Consider the following 14,274-nt stretch of genomic DNA (forward strand, 5'->3'; position numbering starts at 1 on the left):
GAGCCTTTGAATGACGTCATCGCAAAGATCGGCGGCGAAGCGACGAAACACCAGCAATGTATCTGGGCTTTGATTTAAGCACACAACAGGTACTGTGCAAGACCTTTCAGTGTCAATTAACCCCAGTAACCACTATTTCTACAATACTAGTCATGCTAGGATCTCCTTTTATAAATCTATGAAGGGTTATTTACTGAAATTACCGACGCCCCGACTATAACCGGTCACGTGACTACATATTTGTAAACAAACGCACGTGTTCGGAGCTGTCAAACTGAAAGTTTTGAAATTTACCGGTTTAACAGGGGTTTGACATTATGATTTATAGATACCGGTAGGTCTTGAATTTACACTCCACTTTCAAAGCATCACAAGGAAGCTATTATGTGAAGATCCCTGTGATATTTCCCATTTATTAACCAGCATTGTTATTAGATCCTCAATCTTTTTCAGTTGAAAGTCATCATCACGGATGAAGGACTCCAGAATTTGGTTTTTGAAACAGTAGTTAAGTTTGATGATGATTTGCCTGATTTCAAGTATGTGCTAACTGTGATAGTGCTAACTGTGATAATGCAGTGTCATGTTTCCAATTCAAGTGGGGGATACAAAGGTTATTCAAGCTATTTCATTTCAGGACTGATGGTGGAGTATATATCCACGAAGATCAACTAACCGTTACTGCCCCAACTGTTATGTGGGTTAAGGTGCATGAATTCAAAGCATCTGAGAATCGATCATTCAGATGACTGAACAATGAATTTATTATGTCAAATTTCTGGTTCATTCATATAGGCATTTGACCTCGCTCTCACTCAAATTAAAGAAGCCAAATTGGATGTCTCAAAGATTCAAGCAATATCTGGAACTGGACAGGTAAACTAATAGTTTGACTTATGTGACCATAATCATGAATATATACTTGAATACTTGTTATTTTTTTTATCTCATAGCAACATGGAAGTGTCTACTGGAAGAATGGATCGAAAAACCTGTTGAATAATCTGGATCCTAACAAAACACTTAATGAGCAGTTGAAAGTAAGTGATTTTGTATTCTTTATGAGAGATGAAATCTGAGTAGGTCTGTGTAGAATGTGTATTTCTCTTCATCTAGGATGTGTTTTCTGTTTCAAATTCTCCAATATGGATGGATTCAAGCACTGAAAAACAGTGTCAGCAATTAGAAGAGGCAGTGGGTGGTGCTCAGGTAACTAGAAAAATACAACCACAGTTAACAGTAATTGAATAAAACGCCTATGATGGCCGATACTTATGCTTTAGAATGTTTAATTGCAGGAGCTTGCAAATATAACTGGATCTCCTGCACAGTGTCGCTTAACTGGAAATCAAATCGCTAAAATCTATCAGACAAATAGAGAAGCATATCTTAACACTGAGGTGATACAACCTGACAACTATAGTCCATGATAATTAGTGATGTTGCACAAAGTGTTATTTGTATATTTTGTATATTTTTTGTAGAGAATAGGACTTGTAAGTAGTTTGGGAATCAGTTTGTTCATTGGAGATTACTCGCCTATAGATCACGGAGATGGATCAGGGATGAATTTGATGAATTTCAGGACCAAAGAATGGAATCAACAATGTTTAGATGTATGATTTAAACTGTCCAGTGTATAACTATATCACTCATTAACACATATTGATAAAAGGAAAGTCTTTCTGTAATTTCAGGCTTGTGCACCAAGCTTGAGAGAAAAACTTGGAAGTCCAGTACCTTCTAATTCAGTGGTTGTAAGTTAATCAAATGCAGTGATTCACTGTATATTTCGCTACTACATGCCTATTCATGTACTGGATTTTTTCAGGGAGATATTGACAATTATTTCGTGGAAAGGTATGGATTTTCATCAAATTGTAAGGTAGTTGCAGGAACTGGTGACAACATTGCTACAGCAGCAGGTCTTCGATTGAAACCAGGTGAAATAGCTGTAAGTATGAGTTCAGTTTGACTAAATTTGAATAAATGAATGCAGTTTATAACAAGAAATAAACTAAAACAGTAATGTTTAAAATCTTATTTCTAGTACTCATTAGGAACTAGTGATGTCGTATTTCTTGTTATGAATAATCCTATACCCTCGATAGACAGTAATATTTTTGTCAGTGCGATGGAACCCGGCACATACACTGTTCTGTTTTGGTAGGCGCACATAAATCTTTTCCTTTAAGAAAAAAAGTGAAATAAGGAAAATAATTGAAATTCTGAATTAAGGTAAAAACATTACTTTGTTATTTTCAGTTATAAGAATGGATCGTTAACGAGAGAGTATATTCGTAATGAATGTACTGATAGTTCTTGGGCTGAATTTGAAAGAATTCTATCCTCTACGCCTAAAGGAAATAACAGTAATTTAGGTGAGAGCATTGAATGATTGTAAAATGTACATACTAGCAGCATCAGACTTTGATCTAGATTTGGCTTAATATTTTTCAGGTATATATCATATCGTTCAAGAGATTACCCCAAACTCTGTCGGTGTGTACAGATACAATTCAAATGATAAAGAGGTAAAAATAATCCTAAAGCCATGAGCACGAGTCATGATGAGAGTAATTAGGTCTACTGTATCTATATCAACACAGGTTTCTAGTTTCCCAAAAGATGTTGAAGTACGCGCTGTTATTGAAGGCCAGTTTTTAGCCAAGAGAATTCATGCAGAAAATAAGGGTTTTGATATCGGTAAGTGTGAAAAATTAATCTTTTTGATATTCAATAGGCGCACAGATTTTTACAAAGATGCCGCTATTTTCTTCATAGATCCTAGGAACAGAATTATTGCTACTGGTGGTGCATCATCAAATACAGCTGTTTTACAGGTAAAAATCTAGAGACTTAACTATTGGTTTTCATAAGAGATTTTCAAAGTTTGAAAAGAGATATTATTTTTCCAATGATTTTCAGGTGCTGGCTGATGTCTTTAACATGCCTGTGTTTGTTCAGAATGTAAGAAATTCTGCAGCTCTGGGATGTGCGTTCAGAGCTAAACATGGTACATGCGAACAACTTTCTAAAAGAGTTCCTGTTGATGAATGGATCTGAATATATTGATTTTGTTTTATCCGTGCAGGTGTTCTTGGAATTGAGAAGTTTGAGGATATTTTCAAGTTCGACACTGATTACTCTTGTGCTGCAGAACCAGATACATCTGTCACACAAATATATTCAGACCTTGCAGAAAGATATAGAAAACTTGAAGCCAAAATCATCAAATCATAAACTTTATGTCTCTCTAGTCTCTGGTCATGATACCCAGTTCTCTTTAATCTCGTGATATAGTATAGAAATATATAGGAACAAAATAATTACATCATTCCATAATGTTATAGAAGTATTTGTTGCAGCTGATATCAATTATTTGTGCAAATATTTGTCGATTGGTGCTATAGTAGGGGCCTTGTACTGTTTAATGCACATGGGGCTTAATGTGGGTAGAATGCGTATATGTATGCAAATGTAATTGTGAGTCAATAAATTTATTCTGCTTTTAAAAATGAAACATTTATTTTATTTTTTTTTTGGTGTGCGAAATGTGGGATTCGAACCCACATGCACTGGCGCTTATCAGCTGATTATGACAGTTCTAGGAATTGAGGTGGAGATAAACAAAAAGTCTGTGCTGCACAGTACTTGCACTACGGGGATCTACAGTGGACTCCAACAAGCTGAACGATGGCTCTTGACCCTACTGCCTGTAAGCTATTCAAATAATTGTGTTTATTTACGGTATATTGTCAAAGTGTACTAATTACAATCTTTTAGATAATAAAACACTAGTCTGAATACCAGTCGTTGTTACGGTTCCGTTTCTTGTTTCAGGAACAACGGCTAGGTACTAGACTAATGAAACACTAGATGCATCACTGGCATTGGCAATAACATTCTCCTGGTTAATAATTTCTTGATTTTTTAGAAGCATTATTGATGGTAATTGCTAACTATTTTTAAATCTTATTTTCACAGGTGGATATCGTTTCTTGGTCCTATTTTTCAACTGCATGTTGACATTTGGATCTTATTTTTGTTTTGATATGCCAAGTGTTTTACAATCAGTATTTCAAGGAGTAAGTATTCGAATATTGATATTGTTTTGTAGTTCCTCTTCTGATACTGCAGTTACCTCTTCAATGCTCATTATCTCTGTGCTTAGTATCTACATACATTTCCTGATGGAAATATTCTACCTTTATTTCCAGAATTATACCGATAACTGTCCTCAAAACGAAACTAATGCTACTTGCTGTACTGATTGTTTAGCTTTGAGCCCCAGTGACTACAATTTACTGTATGCCATTTATGCATGGACGTAAGTTAGAAATATTGAATAAGCTTGATCGTACTGGTGAATGTGTACACACTGGACAAAAATTCATTGCTTGGTTCATTTGAAGATGAAGGCTTGATCGAGAATTGGTTAATTAAAAATTCATTTATAAGCTTGAGGGTCAAATCTTAACTCATAACTTTGAACCAGACTCCTTCATGTATATAAGATAATGACAACAGAAAATTTGTGGAAAGGAGCTTGCATCTTAAGAAACACAGTCTGGTTACTGGCAGTTATGGTACCATTTGTTCTTAGCACTTTCACTTTCAAGTGGTCACAATCTTTTAGTGGTGAGGCTACGCAACATGCTGTTTTTGCTTCAGTAATGCTTTGGTTGTTATTGGTGCTGGTTTCCTCATTGATAAACTAGGTAACAGGGGTAAGTTATATCATCCCGGTTACGTTTGTATCTCATAAATTAAATCACACATTGAACTTTACTATTCTCTGCTCTTATTACAGTTGGTGTCTTCCTATTTTCCTTCCTCTGTGTTGTTGGATCGTCCACTTTTGCCGCAGGTCCATTTCTTCGAGGCACAAATTATATTCTACCAGTGATGCTGATTGGGCGGCTTCTATTTGGATCAGGAAATGGAGCATTGACTAGTCAGTATTTCAAACATTTTACAATCCCCAAAATCATTTATTCATAACTGGTATTGTTCAGTTTATAAACTATTTTTTCTCATCCTTTCAGTTGTACAGAATCGAATTACAGCATTTTGGTTCCGAGACAAAGAACTCGCGATGGCATTTGGTATAACATTAGCATTCTCTCGACTTGGAAGTGTCCTCAACTTTTTCCTTACTGAAACCTTTGAACAAACATTTGGACTGAAATGGACTTTATGGTTTGGTGAGAATAACATATACTTTGTATCCACATTTGTGCAAATCAGTCAACACTGAAAGATTAGACTGACTGTTTGTTTACAGGTGCTATGTTGTGTGGTCTTGGATTTTTGTCCGCCATTGCTGTTAGTTCATTAGACAAATGGGGAATGCATCAGCTCGGAGAGGACCGACAACAAAGTGTCGAGTCTAAAAAGTTGGTAAGATAGAAAAAATCCACATTATATTCATCTAGTTGAAAATTGTTCTCAGTTTTGGTGACTGCTTTTTGGTGACTAACTTCATTCTTCATTTTAGAAAGTGACAGATATAAAGCGTTTTTCACTATCATTCTGGTTGGTCGCTTTGTCAATCATGTTTTTCTACAATGGAGTTTTCCCATTTGTAGCTGATGCAAGGTACATAAACTGACTATAACATTTATGATACATGTACAATATGTATACAATAAAATGTTGTATATTTTTCTAATTGTAGCAAATTCATCTCTGATAAGTACGGATTAGACCCTAAACCATCCAGTTATTTGGCTGGAGCAGTCTATGATGTGTCAATGATACTTTCTCCCTTCCTCGGTGGAATGATTGTAAGCATGGCCTAAGACACATTCGATGGGAATTGATTAAACGAATAAGTAAACAATTCTCTTTCTGTCTACCGTATTTAGGATGTGATTGGAAAGCGTGGTGTTCTATCCCTATTATGCGCCGTTCTGACCATACCAGTCTTTGGAATTTTGGCCTTCACTTATGTCTATCCATTAGTAGCTACGTTGTGGTTGGGCATTACTTATTCATTTGCAGCGGTAAGATTGACATTTATGAAATTTGACAAAATCCAATTTCTAAATCAAAGAAATAGAAATGCAAGTAATAGGTTAACAATGATTTCAGGCAAGTATGTGGCCATCAATACCCCTGGTAGTCAGTCAAGCAACTATTGGCACAGCTATGGGTATAACCACATCCATTCAAATGATCGGTATTGGAATATCCAACGTCATTGTTGGTCAAATTCTTGGCAATGACCAGGAGGACAAGTAAGTATTTACAGTACCTCGGCAGTTTCAGGAATATCTCATTACAAACTGATGTGTATTTGATTCGATGTTTCATTTCAGAATTTTGCCAGAAGAAAAACTTCTGAAATGGAAGTACGTGATGATCTACCTATTAGGAAATGTCCTGGCTTGTGTTGCAGTTACGACATTCTTGAATGTCAATGACAAACGAAAGGTAGTAAAATATTCGTAAATGCTACCGCTATAAAAGGTATTCATTTTGATGACAATGACACAGTTTAAATTCTCATATTTTAGGGAGGCATCCTGAATCAAAGTAGACGACTTAAGTTGTTACGTGAACGAGAAGAGTTTATGAGACGACAGTCCGATGAATACTACTCAGATGAGGAACAAGGGGCAGAAACTGATCCACTTTTACCAGACTCCAGGAGAAATTACATAAATTAAAAGACGTTCCTTTTTAATCTACAGTATAGGCCTTTAAAACTTACATATCCAATGTAAAAATAATTGTATCCAGTTTAACCATAATCATTTTACTCATGCTCAAACGTTAAATGTTTATTGTAATATTCAGTATGCATTCATGGATGCTTTAATTGCTCAATGATTTATGTAGATTTTATGGTCAAATTATGATTTTTTTAAGAAATAAATTTTTAAAATATTATATATCATAATCCATCAGAGTTCAAGTCTTTTATCAACATTCTAGTTGAGGATGATGACAATGTTACAGAATGAACTGAAATGTAGGAGACATTGGTAAAGCTTCTTCTTGGATAAAATCACGAACAGACTAGACAGAAAAGAGACTATCGCATCCAGTAAATATGAACTTGGACAAATATTTCATCTACGTACATGCAATTTTATTAAGTCTGTCACATACATCGGACGCTTTCTCTTTACTATTTTCAATTTTAGCTATTCTTGACCCAAACTGTATAGCTCGTTTAGGTAAAATAGACGTCTGTTGTAGACCTAATCGTAATGCAGCTAAACGCAGAAGATATTTTTCTCCAAAACCTCTTGGAAGATTGAGATTCATCTAGAAATGAAAGGATTTCATATGCATTCATATTTGCCATTGATTTAAACGCTTAATAAACCATGGTACATGTGTTCAAATCACCTTTTTCCAAACTGCAAGACTATTTAGAAATGAGACAACGTCTTCATCTAAGAATGGAAATCTTGATTCCCGTGCGTGATCAGTGATGATTCTATCATCACGTCCCAGGTTTCGAGATGAAATGCGATCAATTTCCATTTCTATTTCATCGATTAAACCTTTCCAATTATCCTTTCTGAAACATCAGTCGAAATGTACATCGATAACCTATGAACAACTAGTAAAGAATCAGTCAAAATGACGAACTTACTGATAAATTCCTCTATGTCTTGAGTACCCTCCTAGTTGTTCATCAGCACCCATACCAACGAGTACTACCCTAGCTGGACTAGTATATTCCTCTTGATTAAGCAGGCCGTATCCTCTAGCAGCAAACCATATAGCACAACCAATACTATCATCTAAAACAGTCTTCAGTGGATAGACTAGATCACTTATACAATTCACTCTGAAAGATATGACTTCATAATTCAAACCTCGCGCTTTATCAAAGTACAATTTACACACATAAAAATTTTGACAAACCTTCGTTTTTGAAGTTCCTCAACAGTAACATTTATCTGAAGAAGTAAGAAATGCAATATCGAAGAGACTAGGCTGCACGTGTAAGCTATATTAATGTATACTTGCTAATACAGATTACCTCGATGAAATTCCATTTTCTTGCAGGATTTAATTTCTTCAGTTCCTCTAAGCCTGATAAACCAGTCAGTCTGTCTGGTACAGCGTATGGATCGCATGGTCTGCAAATCATGGACAAAATTAATCCTCGATTTCGAAAATGAATCATCGAATAATTCTTCAGAAGAGTAAAATACTTACATGTCTTCATTCTTCTGCTTACTGCGTGTGCATTTATTAAAAGAATTGGTTTTAGCTTGTAGTTGAAACGCTACGTTGAGCAGATCTATTGGTTGATCGGGTGGCACATGTCTGTAAGGTAAAACAAATTCCCCCTTTAGCTGTTAACTTATATTGTGATGCAAGAATTAGGCATACTCTCACAAGATGTAATTACCGATCAGCTAAAGCAGCGATCATCATTGAATCAATACCACCAGAAAATAAGACAGCTAATCTCGCATGATCACATCGTTTTGAGTCGGTGAAATTGAGAGAATCGCAATGATTTGATTCTGATAGAATTTCCTTTAAACAGTTACTACACAGTAATGGCTGTTCAGACACTCGTATCTCAATCGCTCGACTCAAAATGTTTACTAAATCATCAGCAAGTTTTATCATTTCATCGGATGCAGATTTGAAGAGATTTTCAGAATCGCTGCATTCTAAAATACCGGTCAGATCATTCATTGTGGGATTCAATCTATTGAATGGATGAATATGCAGTGGAACTGTCAGTTTTTCGTATATTAATTCACTTGGAGATACAGTAGACCCATGCACAGGTTCTACCCGAGTAGATTCACATTTCCTCCACGGAAACAAATGAACTTTCATATCGCTGTCCAAATAATAAATCCCATCAACAGGAATTTCTTCCCAATCCTGAAATTGACAAAGCGTTAATTCTAAGTTAATGAATTCCAAGTAAAAAGTGTAATCGAAGTGAAAAGGTCTCTTATACAAACCCAAGAACCAACTTTAATAGAACTAAGAATGAAGCAATCATGATTGTCTACCGGACGGTGCCACAATAGACATCTCCGGCCAAAATAATCTCTTCCAAACCAAATTCTTTTTAATTCTGCCTTAAAAACAAGAGAAAATACCTTATCATATCATTTAAAGACACTTGCTGTCGGGAACAAATATATATCTTAATATAAGTTAAAGTTTAAGTTACCGGGATCAAGTCTCAATTTTACCTGGTAATAAATGAACGACCAGGGGCCTTTTATTAAACCGAATATCTCCAGTATTTCACCGTCTGATTTACAATGAGACAACATTTCAAACAAAACTTTGGTATCATTTTGTTCTGCGGGAATCTACAAAATCAAATGTGTACTGTATTTATGAGTCAGAGATCCAGTGTTCTAGGATTGAATGTTAATTGCACTGCAATAGTCGTACCTGAATTCCACCAAATATTTCTCCATTCCATAGAAGCGTGTTGCCTTTTCCATCAGATATTGGTTGTGAAGTCAGAGGGCCGCGGAAATGTAACACACAGCCGTACATAAACAGTTTTAAACCATCTTGACCACTCGCATCAATATTATTGCAACTGTCTTGTCGATCTGGTCCCCTGTGCGGCAGTCGTGAATTTCTTATAACTTGTAAAATTTCATCAGTCTAAAAGAAAGAATAATCATAAGCCTTCTGCTACTAACAGGCAACAATATTGTTTTTAGGTAAGTGTACGTGAATTCACAGGGGCCAGACTACTGGGATCAAAAACTTGTTTCCGTCAGATGAGAGGTCTTGTTTGGTTGTGTCGTGGTGAAATGTAACTTCATTTTCAACTCCTTTTGTAAATGTAAGAAAATTAAAAACTCATGAAATTTGGTGAACTGTTCTCGATCTACAAAACATGAATCAATATCTAATAATGAATCTGAACTCACTGAATGCGTATTGTCATTTTCAGGAATTAACAATGAGAAAATACCACACATTGTATGAACAAAATTGATAGTAATCGTATCTAAAAAAATCTTCGCTCCGCGACCTTGAAATTACTAGTGTAAAGAAGCAGCGCTGAGTATGAATGAATGGTGACGTCACTACCGCGCTTCCCACGATCGACGACGCAAGCCCTTTCCAAGCATAGCGCCTTAGCGGATCTCACCAGCGCCATAGCGCATTTTAGGTCAACGTCATACGACTTTTATACGAGTTACTAATACATTTCCTTGGTCCAAAAAAACTTCGAAATTATTTGGAAGCGTCATGATTTTAGACTTTCGTACATTAAACAGGTCTTCTTGAAAGTTCAAGAAACTTGAACCGCAAAACGAATAGACCTAATTAGATTGGTAAAGAGCTTGGTTTTCATAAGAATAAATTCGTTGAATAATGTGTAGAATATAAAAACCCAATCTAATCGAAAAGTATACAGAACAGAGAAGCCGGTGGCCGCTCTAGCCATAGAGTTCTGATGCCCTGAGCCGCTGCCGATATGCAATAGAGTTGGTTGCCGGTCACCACGAATGGACAGGCAACCAGTCTAGCGGCGGCTCGGCCGGCAATCCCGATCTGGCGTATACTATGACGTAGTACTTCTTCTTGAATCCCGGCCAACATCAACCAAAATTGTTGCTTGTTTACATTCTTCGGGAATCCCGTAACACTAAATCACACAAAATGGAATTACAATGAATAAATCATGGACATTGGACTCGGGACGAACTTGAGTCTCGCATCGCCGGCTCGTTTCACTGAGTCGCGCCGGTCCTTGGAAGGTATAAGAGGTGGCTGCCGTCCAGGACAGGCTTAGCCCATAGTCAAAACAATTTAAAACAAATTATTTATTGTTCATTTATTTTAGAAACAATTTGTATGTTGTAAAATAAGACTGGATTTTCAGAAAAAGGCAAGGCTTGTCGGTGACTGACGAAAAAGGAATGTTAGAATAAATGTAGTAGTTGGTTAATAAAGAACTAAAGTTAAAAATATAACTACGTTAAATACAGGTATTTGAAAATACAACACACAATATGCTACGAATATGACAGCTTGAACTGGATTCCCTAAAGAGGATTATAGATTGATAAGTAAATTATGGCGTTTCATCTTTGATTAGAAAATATTCAAACTTTTACTTTATTCTATTGTCTGACTAATTTGATTCCAAAGTTTAAGACCCTCTCCTCTTCAAGCTCAAGTGTAGCCTGTTCATCAAAATTCGCCATTATGGTTATTAGAAATAGGCATATAATGCCTCCCGTTGGTTGTAACCGATACGATGGTTTCATTTAAAAACCCATATGCCAGAACAAAAAGTTTAGGACCCTTTAAGATTTTCGTACGTTAGTATTTCTATTAACGACAAAATGGAGATAAGTCCTCGATGATGATTATGAATTGACGCATTTAACTCAAAAAGATCAGCGAACGTGCGAGGTAGAAGGTTGTGTGAATATTGACAATGATACAGCTACCCGAGACAAATTATCAATGCCGAGAGCCAACGGGTGAAAGGACATGAATTCACAGAAGGTCATATGTCATTCTAAAAAGCCTTTTTATTATTAGGAAAACGAATAACTACAAGCAAGGTTGACAGTTTACAATTTACCGATACTACTTAGTCGGAATGTGATATAGTTTGCGAGCTCATTTCCGACAAGATCACACTGTATGTTTTTCATTTCCCATGTATTAAGTTTTGTCATCACCCAAGTTAAGCGTTGCACAAAAACCGCTCCTGTCAAATTAGAAAATCCCTGTCCAATACAACGCTCAAAGTCCAGCTGCACCAGTCCTACGAGCAATTAATTGCTCGTAGATCAGTCGTACTTAAGTCCATAAGTGATCTTACATTTTAAGACGATATAGTCTCAATCAGTTTGCCACATAAAAGTGGTCTCAGTAACGTTGTTAAATTGGCCACATAACTAAGTTGGTATTAGATTAATATTTAATGACTGTGCAACTGGCCCATGGGCATCGGCGCTTAGGAGAAACCCCTAATAAGAAATAATATCGCGAACCATTGCAGGATTCGAATCTAATGGCATTTTGGTGGCAAAAATCCCATTCATTTCTCCTCGGCGGGAATATCATTACTAGTCATTGGTCAGTCTTGTGCAATATGACGTCACGCCGGTGTCGGTATATAAGGCCCGGTCACGGGGCCACTCTTTCCAGTTCGGCCATTTTCAGGTAAGTTATGCTACGTCCATTTGATTTTTTTTGTTGATGAAATGTTTCTTAATTGATTATCTAATATCTTGGTATTAATGATTCTTTTATTAATATTGCAGCAGCATCCATTACGCAACAGCAGCAGATATCAGCATCATTAACAGCAGCACCAGAAATCAAAATAACGACGACCAACAACACACATACAGCAGCAGAAGAAGAAGATTAAGATAGAATTAGAAAAATGTCGTACACATTTGTTCTTGAAATCTTGCAGGCGGTACAGGTCGAGGCGGTGAAGAACAGCGGGTCCCTCGACCTGTTTTGTATCATCAGTAAGTTTTTATTCATTACCTTATCTCAGTTATTAAGCCTCAACTATCTCAATTACTTATCACGGTTACCTCAAATATTCAATACACAACAATCTAGCACAAATCTCTGAAATTTCATTAAAAGATTTCTCGAATCCGAAATCTTAATAAACTAGAGTATCTAAACTGCTAAATACTTACCCAATTCTATTCAGGTAATATCTTTATTCATTTGAATACACCAGTTAATTGAAAGTTCAATTATTTCAATGCTTAATCTCAAAAACTAATCACAAAAATATCGAGTTTTCAATACCTCAAATGTATAATTTTACTGATGTTAAATATTTCAATCATTTGATTCAAGGTCAAATCTCAGTTCAATACCAAAATATCATTGATTTTTTTCTTAAATCATTTATTTGTATTCTCAATTATATCATTTGATAATAGTTTAATATTCTTTTTATTAAATGACAACTCAATTATTCTTCATTGAAAAGTAAAATTTCATTCGATTCTGTTAATTCGTTCAAGCATCTACAAAATTCAATAAGGAAAGGAAATTATTTCTATTTCTGCATTAAAACAATCTAAGTTACAAATTAACTGCAGTAATGACAAATATATCTACCCTTGATGTCTCATAGAATTTCCATTCCTTTGCTTCATTCGAGACTCAACACAAATATTCATGAAACAAAATTGAATTGAATTTAATACAACTTCACTGACTCTTGATGGATGGGATTTAATAAAATGATGTAAAAACTTATTTCCGGGTTCAAATTTGACGTTTGTAAAGAATCCCATCACTCCAAGCATGTATCATTGATGCTCTTTAATTCTTTTCAGAAAGCTGCAAATAAACAGTTTGAAACTGTTTAATAGATAATAGGGTAAAAGTGCAGATCTGCACCTCTCCGCGTAAACGGTTCAATCAATTATGTTAAATATCATTGTTTCAGATTCAAAATGTCATCAGCAATATATTACATTGCCATTGGTTAATTTTAAGATATTTTCACTAGAGAGTAGAAAGATTTTAGCCAGGATTCTGGCATTCAGCAGATTGCGTCAATCACGAGAGGTGCGGATCTGCACTTTTACCGATAATAGGCCTCGGTCATCATTGATATCATTATCATGTGTATTTTTAGCAGGGTGGTGGCCAGTCCTCCGTCCATAAGACCACCCAAGCACAGGCCACATACAAATTCCAAATAAATAACTATAAAAAAGGCCTTTTATGTGAAGTTTGAATTTGCGTTGCGAGTTAGGCTATTGAAATTTTTACTGATTCATTTTTTATCCGATCAACAAGACTATATTGTCTTCAATTACTTTTTCTTGGTTCCTCGATTGTTAAATTAATTAATTATTTTTAGTTTGACTCGAACCAAAAAGCTTTATCATATTCTGGTTTTATTATCATACTACATATATCATATCTATGGCTAGAATGTGCTGGCATCTAGGCCCAAATCGCCGATCTTGATCTTGATCTTGATTATATACTCGGAGACTGCACGTAAGCACCTTTTTAATGTCACAGGGGTGTGTCGTATTTAAATGGCATGCAAGGCCGGGTCCAGTCAACGGGAAAAACAAGTTCCAGTACTCTTCTGTTGTGGACTGATTGTTTGAAGTTTATTGTCATATGATGACCTAGTTTTTCTGATTATGGACTGAATATAGTCATTTGGGTCGACTGCTATTTGGTGGTTGATGATCTTGTTCATTAGTTGGATCCTTCAGTTCGGTGTTCAGCATGTGATAAAAATTTTTGGCTTTTCTACATATGCTGTGACACGGCTCTCTCGCT

The 14,274-nt window shown here is 35.8% G+C and overlaps 3 protein-coding genes across 4 annotated transcripts; 2 read left to right on the forward strand and 1 right to left on the reverse strand.

Moving 5' to 3' along the window:
- The first annotated feature begins 7 nt into the window (after nucleotides 1–7).
- On the forward strand, nucleotides 8–3,244 carry LOC141899527 (xylulose kinase-like). The gene is made up of 17 exons (XM_074785892.1): nucleotides 8–89; nucleotides 454–539; nucleotides 638–707; nucleotides 796–876; nucleotides 954–1,040; nucleotides 1,117–1,209; nucleotides 1,299–1,400; nucleotides 1,485–1,616; nucleotides 1,698–1,757; nucleotides 1,832–1,954; nucleotides 2,051–2,166; nucleotides 2,266–2,381; nucleotides 2,461–2,534; nucleotides 2,610–2,706; nucleotides 2,785–2,843; nucleotides 2,929–3,016; nucleotides 3,095–3,244. Exons 1-17 carry the CDS (start codon nucleotides 57–59, stop codon nucleotides 3,241–3,243), a joined length of 1,566 nt encoding a protein of 521 aa, XP_074641993.1. The 5' UTR covers nucleotides 8–56; the 3' UTR covers nucleotide 3,244.
- A 273-nt stretch (nucleotides 3,245–3,517) lies between these two features.
- LOC141899526 (lysosomal dipeptide transporter MFSD1-like) lies at nucleotides 3,518–6,853 on the forward strand. 2 transcript variants are annotated; one of them, XM_074785890.1, is made up of 14 exons: nucleotides 3,518–3,718; nucleotides 3,844–3,856; nucleotides 3,988–4,088; nucleotides 4,221–4,330; nucleotides 4,675–4,730; nucleotides 4,814–4,957; nucleotides 5,049–5,207; nucleotides 5,288–5,403; nucleotides 5,501–5,601; nucleotides 5,681–5,789; nucleotides 5,871–6,008; nucleotides 6,097–6,242; nucleotides 6,324–6,438; nucleotides 6,522–6,853. In XM_074785890.1, the coding sequence occupies exons 1-14, from the start codon at nucleotides 3,518–3,520 to the stop codon at nucleotides 6,672–6,674; spliced, it is 1,662 nt and encodes a 553-aa protein (XP_074641991.1). In that variant the 3' UTR covers nucleotides 6,675–6,853. The 2 variants fall into 2 exon arrangements, with proteins under 2 accessions (XP_074641991.1, XP_074641992.1); XM_074785891.1 differs by lacking the exon at nucleotides 3,844–3,856 and having other exon boundaries at nucleotides 3,584–3,718.
- Nucleotides 6,854–7,083: 230 nt separating this feature from the next.
- LOC141898850 (asparagine synthetase domain-containing protein 1-like) lies at nucleotides 7,084–9,991 on the reverse strand. The gene is made up of 11 exons (XM_074784982.1): nucleotides 9,894–9,991; nucleotides 9,400–9,621; nucleotides 9,192–9,314; nucleotides 8,955–9,074; nucleotides 8,381–8,871; nucleotides 8,185–8,295; nucleotides 8,006–8,105; nucleotides 7,888–7,922; nucleotides 7,613–7,810; nucleotides 7,363–7,537; nucleotides 7,084–7,278 (listed from the first exon to the last, which is right to left on the reverse strand). The coding sequence occupies exons 1-11, from the start codon at nucleotides 9,942–9,944 to the stop codon at nucleotides 7,084–7,086; spliced, it is 1,821 nt and encodes a 606-aa protein (XP_074641083.1). The 5' UTR covers nucleotides 9,945–9,991.
- Between the last annotated feature and the right edge of the window lie 4,283 nt (nucleotides 9,992–14,274).

The sequence above is a fragment of the Tubulanus polymorphus genome, chromosome 2, assembly GCF_964204645.1.
Source record: "Tubulanus polymorphus chromosome 2, tnTubPoly1.2, whole genome shotgun sequence".
Taxonomy (NCBI): domain Eukaryota; kingdom Metazoa; phylum Nemertea; class Palaeonemertea; order Tubulaniformes; family Tubulanidae; genus Tubulanus; species Tubulanus polymorphus.

Coding starts and splice junctions, on each gene's coding strand:
- LOC141898850 (XM_074784982.1), bottom strand. CDS start 9,944: ATGTGTGGTATTTTCTCATTGTTAATTCCTGAAAATGACAATACGCAT. Junction 8,296..8,380: donor ATCGCTGCTTTAGCTGATCG/GTAATTACATCT, acceptor TTTACCTTACAG/ACATGTGCCACCCGATCAAC. Junction 7,811..7,887: donor GAGGAACTTCAAAAACGAAG/GTTTGTCAAAAT, acceptor CATATCTTTCAG/AGTGAATTGTATAAGTGATC.
- LOC141899526 (XM_074785890.1), top strand. CDS start 3,518: ATGAAACATTTATTTTATTTTTTTTTTGGTGTGCGAAATGTGGGATTC. Junction 4,089..4,220: donor TACAATCAGTATTTCAAGGA/GTAAGTATTCGA, acceptor CTTTATTTCCAG/AATTATACCGATAACTGTCC. Junction 6,439..6,521: donor ATGTCAATGACAAACGAAAG/GTAGTAAAATAT, acceptor CTCATATTTTAG/GGAGGCATCCTGAATCAAAG.
- LOC141899527 (XM_074785892.1), top strand. CDS start 57: ATGTATCTGGGCTTTGATTTAAGCACACAACAG. Junction 2,707..2,784: donor AAATAAGGGTTTTGATATCG/GTAAGTGTGAAA, acceptor TTTTCTTCATAG/ATCCTAGGAACAGAATTATT. Junction 2,844..2,928: donor CAAATACAGCTGTTTTACAG/GTAAAAATCTAG, acceptor AATGATTTTCAG/GTGCTGGCTGATGTCTTTAA.